This window comes from Malania oleifera, chromosome 8 (assembly GCF_029873635.1).
Source record: "Malania oleifera isolate guangnan ecotype guangnan chromosome 8, ASM2987363v1, whole genome shotgun sequence".
NCBI classification, from domain to species: domain Eukaryota; kingdom Viridiplantae; phylum Streptophyta; class Magnoliopsida; order Santalales; family Ximeniaceae; genus Malania; species Malania oleifera.
Window position 1 is genome coordinate 92,663,426 of NC_080424.1, and position 7,303 is coordinate 92,670,728.

Here is a 7,303-nt window from a genome sequence, read left to right on the forward strand (position 1 = left end):
CTTATCAAAATTTTCTACGCCAATATTGTTAGAAAAGAACACGGGCTTTCGACCAAAGTGATGGGAAAATCTATCTCTCTCACTCCCAAATCCCTTGCCAAAACTTTTAAAATTACCAATGGAGATTTTGAATGTCCTACTTTTGGCACGTCTTGGATTCTCAAACAAGACTTCACTCCGGAAAAATTTCTTCCTTTGATATTAGACCGCGAGCCCATTTCTTTTGATAATCCTCCACTATATAAGCATTTGAATCTTCAAGCTCAAATTTTGCAAAAAATCATTACGTATAATATACTCCCTCAAGCTGGATCCCATGCATATATCTCTTATGCCGATTGCTTCATCTTATAGTGCTTGCTTAAGGGCAAGAAACTAGATCTACCAAACCTTATACTTAAATGGATGCTATCACGTGTAGAGGCACAACAAGTTACCCTTCCTTATGGAGGCATCCTAAATATGCTTTTTGCAAAACTTCAAATATCTTCCTCCTCCAATTTCTTTGTAAAACGTACCCATTATGACATTTTCAATTCTACAACTCTTAAATTAATGAGGTATGAAAAGTATGATAATGGATGGATTCTTAAGGGTAGCAGAGGTCAAGTCCGTCCACCTCCTGTTACCGGTCCTCTTACATGGTTTAATCCATTTTACCAGCAATTCACCAACTTTAGCCAAAACATGCAAACAGGGCTCCAATCCCTTTAAACCAACTTCTCAGCTTTTCAAGCTAATTATTCCTCCCTTGATGACCATCTGGGTCGCAATGAGAAACACTTAGCCAGTTCCTCTCATCCCACTGATCCTATGGATATTAGTTCCGCTCCTGCTAGTGATAATGGCAGTGATGAAGAGGATTCCAAAAATGGCGATGATGGTGATGATGAGAAAGACACGGAAGAGGAGCATGGTTTTGAAAAAGGCGAAGATGATGAATCAGGAGAAGAAGAAGGAGATGAAACTGCAGAAGAACGTCATTCTGATGATGAAAACTAATGTGGTTCTTAAAAATCTGACATGTGTAACTTTTTGCTTGTATTTTGGCATGTAGTATGATAAAACACTTAGCTTGGTCACTTTGGTTGTTTATTTCCCTTTGTTTTTTATTGATGTCCAAAGGGGGAGAGGTTGTGAAAAGCAAAGATGGAAGTGTTAGATGGAAGTACTATGTATGGAATGATATGTATGGAATATTTATGATGATGTGTGTATGATGTATGGAATGATGTGTATGGAATATGGAATTGATGTGTGTATGGAATATGGAATATTTATAACTTTGAGCATATTGATATCTTTGACTTTAAGCATATTGAACATTTCCACATGCTATACATATTTGATCTCACATGCTAAAGAGTGCATATAGTAAGGGGGAGTTTGTTTTATCCTCATCTTTACTTCTCATTTGTCATCATCAAAAAAGGGGAGATTGTTGACCTAACTAGGCTTTTCAATCTTGTTTTGATGATAACAAATGAAGATGTTTTAACATGTGTTGTTGAGTGACTTTATTTCAGGAATACATAATTCAACACTCACATTTGTCATGGAAGCAAGCTGGAAATCAAAGACAAATCAAGTGAAAGTTTCACAGAGTATTTAAAGACAAATGAAAAAGCTTAAAGACCTAGAGGGACTCGAAGTCAAGAGGAACATCAAGAGACTTAAAGACTTAGTACTCAAATGTCATATTCAGTAAAGCTATTTGTAAGTACTTTGTATCAAATATAATTTAGAAATATAAATCTCTTTAAGAGAAATACATGAACTTAGAGACCTATTTTAAAATCCTAAAAAAATGTTTTATGAAAGATCAAAACAAAAGAGCAAAACTAAATTTGAAAACCAAAAATGAAAAATCAGTAAGAGCACTGGTCAGTCGACTAACTAGAAATACTCTGGGTTCACTTAGCCGACTGATAGAAAAACAACAGTTAAATTAACTGTCTAGCCGACTGACTCAATGAGCTGAAAACATCCAGTCAACTGACAGTGCCTAGCCGACTGACCTATTTTGAACTATGTCACACCAGCTGACTGACAATTTCCTAATTTTAATTTCTGGCAGATAGAAGGGTGTCAGTAGCCCGTCCAGCCGAATAACCTTGTTGAAATATACTACCTAGCCGCCTGGTTAGTCAACTGATTCCATAGGATTTGATTTTTTAAACTCCAATGGGAAAATTTCAAAAATTGGTTTTTCAATTATAAACGTTATAAAAACTTGGTGGACACTCCAAGTCACTTGCGGAACAAGGAAACTAATCCTAAATTGCCTATAAATACTCCTTTAATCTCAAGAATTCAAAAACCAAGCTATTACACAGCACTCTTGTATTCAAGCTTACAATCTCTCTCAAAGCTCTTTATTGCTCACACTCCATCTGGGAGATAACTTCAGAAATCGTTGTTGAATCATCAAACTACGATTCTTTCACTAAGTTTTTTCAATCAACAAACCTTTTGTGATCTCTATACTTAAGCTTCATACTTTCCTTATTATTATTTGATTGAAGTATAATATGTGCTCTAACTTGTACAACTCTACTCTATTTTGAGAGTTTCTTTGTACTCATATTATAGTAGTCTTCTTATTGTATTATTGACGGTTCAAAGCTAGTTTGGATCATTGTACCAAGTGGGGATTGATCGCTAGGAGAGATTTCTCTTCCTGAAAAAGAGGGAATATTGTAAAAGGCTTGCTCCGCCCGTAAAGGAGCATACTTAGTGGAATCCTTTGGTGGAATTAACCAAAGGCGAGGACGTAGGATGGGGATAAGCCAAACCTCATAAATCTCCGTACTCTTCTTATCCTTACTCTTTTTATTTTCTGCACTATATATATTCTTGTGTATGCTAAGTGCAAGTTGCAAGGCTTAAAATCAAAATTCAAAGAAGACTCTTGATTTTAGAAAGTACATTTTAATTAACCGTTTACAAAAACCCACAAGGAAGTATGTTGGTTAATTTGTGGAGATCTTGATTAAGAGAAACGCATTAAAATTCCATCCAAAGTAGGGTTTGCAAACAACTACAGGTCTACTATCAAAAAGCATAAAATTCTTGAATGATTGATTGATTTCCATATTTTGGTTGATTGAATTGTGTTTTTAATTTTTCAGTACTTTGTGGTGTGATTTGGTTGTGATCATAAGTTGATTAATTTACTTTCCTATTGTTGCATTAAAATAAGTAAAAAGTTGAAAAAAGGTTAAATTTTTAATTAATCCAATTCACCCTTGTCACGCCCCAAACCTCAAAATGGGACCCAGAGGTGAGAATGTAATCTAACCTGTCCCTGTATCATACAAATCATCACAGATACAGTACAATGGATGAGGGTCCGACCTCGTGGGGTTCCCAGCCACCCTAAACACATCCAACCACAATCATATACGCAGCGAAAAAAGTCATTCTATATCAACATATGCAATACCATACCAGAGTCTATACAAGAGCAGAACATAACTCTATCAACACGTATAACGGGTGCCCAAATAAATCTCAAAATGGAAACCCAACCAAAATTACGGTCCTAGCACTTACCCAGCGCTAAACGCAGTACACCAGCCACTACACTCCCTACACCAGGATGCTAGTTCTGGTTACTCGAAGGACCTGTAAAAAAGTACGTAAAGTAGGGGTGAGATACCTCTCAGTAAGGAAGACCACAAGTTATATCGGTGTGTGGCATTTGAGTGTTATCATGATACAACATATACGCAGTTAAATGTAATTTTAGTACTAATTCACACAGTACATACACGCACGCATACGGCAGCCATTTATGCGCAGCCCGTCACAATACACACACATAATTAGTAATACAAAGTGTCGTCACACTCATCGGCCCGAAGCCAGTCCGGTATTCCGGCGTTGGCCTGTAGCCAACCCACGAAGCACAGCGCCACCAGCACATGGCTAGTCCTCGACTCCCATGACATCGTATCGGCGCTAACTGGTGGATCCACACCCTTCGGCCTGATCTGCCGAAATAGGCTCACGCCCTTGGATATAGAGCTGGACACTCTTGCCTACATGGCAGGAGATAAACACACGCCCTCGGATATAGAGCCGGACACTCTCAGTACTTGGAATCATTTTTGGAACCGCATTCCTATCAGTAATTCCGCATATCACACACACATGCATGCTCATATAACCAAACAAACCACACTCATTTGGTAATCTAAATAATGGTTTTCCAAAAAAATACAGTTTAAACAAAGTCAAGGCACGACCATCCCAATATCACAGTATAAATCACACATTTACTCGATTTTCAACAAAACCCGGAATTTAGCTCGTTGCCCCCTTTTTCCCAAAACTGCAATAATGAAAAACCTATAGTTTTCCTCGTTAGATCCCCCCAAATGAGTAGCCAAAACACACACAGGATCGTAGACCACAATTTCACCGAGTCCAATTTCGAAAAGAACCAATATAAACAAAGTTCCCCTTACCTTAACCCCGTATAACAAATCTCGAACTCCAAGGCTCCTAAACAGCGAACCGAGTTCCAACACCTACGAATCATAGTATAAAATATACTCACAAGACCATCCTCTACAAAACTACTAGATCAAAAATGAAAACTGAGTCTTACCTCGATTTTTTGCCAAAACCCAAAAACCTCCGAAAGGAGATTCCAATCTGTAGAAGTTGTAGAGAATCATTCCACGATCCTCGTGGTAACTTCCATTTCCCAATTCTATCAGTGATTAGCGAAGAAATCTAGAGAAAGAGAGAGAGAGTAAGGAGAGGTTTAGAGAGAGAGAGAGAGAGGGATAAGTTTGAGATTTCTTAATGAAGAAGTAATGAGAATTTCCTTTTATAGCCCTTTGACCTGGCCCAATTTTGACGACGAAATGGTGCCTTCGTCAACTAATCTTTCACTGGCTTCGTCACCACAGTGCAGTCCCATCATACACATGCACATACATACCCTCACTTATGGTGGAGGAATACCATGGTTACATATACAATGGTCTCAGGAGTTGACAATACACACACACTCCTGACGACTAATCACCTATCCCAACCCACAGTAGGATCATGTATAAGTGCTCAAAACAAATGTGGAAAATTTCTGCGTATTTCTGTTTCCAGTTCCTAAGAAGCTTCCTTAACCTCGTGGTTTTGCCACAATACCTTCACTAATGGTATCTCTCTGGTACGAAGCTTCTGAACTTTACGGTCCAGAACTTGAACAGGTATCTCCTCATACGCTAAAGTATCCCCAATTTCCAACTCATCATAACTAATAACATGTGAAGGATCCAACACATACCTCCTCAACATGGAGATGTGAAACACATCATGGACCCTCGAAAATGCTAGAGGTAATGCAACTCTATAGGCTACCGTAACCACTCGCTCAAGTACCTCGAATGATCTGATATACCTCGGGCTCAACTTGCCATTTCTCCCAAATCTTATCACCCCTTTCATCGGAGCAATACGTAGAAATACCTTACCTCCCACTTCGAACTCTAACTCACGGCGGGGAACATTTGCATAACTCTTCTGCCAACTTTGAGCTGATCTAATCCTCTCCCGGATCAAACCCACCTTCTCAGACGCTTGCTGTACAAGTTCAGGTCCTAACACCTAACGTTCACCAACTTCATCCCAACACAAACGAGATTGACACCTCCGACCGTACAAAGCCTCGAACGGTGCCATCCCGATACTAGACTAGAAGTTGTTATTATAAGTGAACTCTACAAGTGGCATAAACTGTATCCAGCTACCACCGAACTTTAACACACAAGCTCGCAACATATCTTCCAATATTTCTATCGTCCTCTCCGACTGTCCATCAGTCTGGGGGTCAAACGCTGTACTGAAAGTAAGTTTCATCCCAAATGCCTCCTGCAAGCTCATCCAGAATTGAGAGGTAAACCTCGGATCTCGATCTAACACAATGGACACCGATATCCCATGCATTCTCACAATCTCATGCACATACAACTCCGCTAGCCTACTTAAAGGATATCTAACTTTCATCGGTATGAAATGAGCAGATTTCATCAATCTATCCATGATCACCCAAATAGCATTTTGCCCGTGAAGCGCTGATGGCAAACCGGTCACAAAATCCATGGAAATATGCTCCCATTTCCACTCCGGAATAGGCAAAGGCTACAACGGCCCTGCCGGCCTCTGATGTTTAGCTTTCATCTGCTGACACGTCAGACACTGCTCCACAAACTGAGCAATCTACCTCTTCATACCAGACCACCAGAAGGTCTCGCACAAGTCCCAATACATCTTTGTACTACCGGGATGTACCATATATATAGAACGATGCGCCTTCTCCAGAATCATCCTTCTGATCTCATCATCGTTTGGAACATATAGCCTGGTCCCAAACCTCAGCACACCTCCCTCAGAGATGTTAAACTCTGTAGCCAGCCCTTGCTGTACCTTTTCCCTAACCTCGATCAACTCTGCATCATTAGCCTGCGTGACTTTTATACGCTTAAACAAAGTCGGTTGGACCACCAAACCAACAAGATAAGCCTAAAGATCACCAACCACTAACTCTATACCAGAGCTCTCCAAATCTCGTCTGATGTGACACTGAGTTATAACCGTAGACACAGCCGTAGGCCCTGACTTCCTACTCAATGCATCAGCTACCACATTAGCCTTCCCCAGGTGATAACTGATCGGCAATTGTAGTCCTTAATCAACTCTAGCCAATGCCTCTGCCTCATGTTCAACTCCTTCTGCGTGAATAAATACCTGAGGCTCTTATGGTCAGTGAAGATCTCACACTGCACCCCGTACAGATAATGTCACCAGATCTTCAGTGCATATACCACAGCAGCTAATTCCAGATCATGCGTAAGGTAGTTCTTCTCATACTCTTTCAGTTGCCGAGAAGCATGCTCTACTACCTTACCCTGCTACATAAGCACACATCCTAGGCCTTTCAGAGACGTGCCGCTATAAATCACAAACTCACCATCCCCTGAAGGAATGGTCAACATCGGAGTAGTAACCAGCCGGTGCTTCAACTCCTGAAAGCACTGCTCACAATCACTAGTCCATTCAAACTGTACTCCTTTCCTGGTCAAACGTGTTAGAGGTCCATATAGTTTAGAGAAACCCTCTACGAACCGACGATAGTACCCGCCAACCCTAGAAAACTTCAAACCTCGTGTACATTCTTCGGCCTTACCCAGTCGACCATAGCTCCAATCTTACTAGGATCAACTAATCTACCATCCCTAGTAACCACATGGCCTAAAAACGCAATCTGACTCAACCAAAATTCACATTTCTT

At 40.2% G+C, this 7,303-nt stretch overlaps 1 protein-coding gene across 1 annotated transcript; it reads left to right on the forward strand.

The window, feature by feature from the left end:
* Positions 1 to 555: 555 nt before the first annotated feature.
* On the forward strand, positions 556 to 1,002 carry LOC131162818 (uncharacterized). The gene is made up of 2 exons (XM_058119414.1): positions 556 to 631; positions 728 to 1,002. The coding sequence occupies exons 1-2, from the start codon at positions 556 to 558 to the stop codon at positions 1,000 to 1,002; spliced, it is 351 nt and encodes a 116-aa protein (XP_057975397.1).
* The last annotated feature ends 6,301 nt before the right edge of the window (positions 1,003 to 7,303 follow it).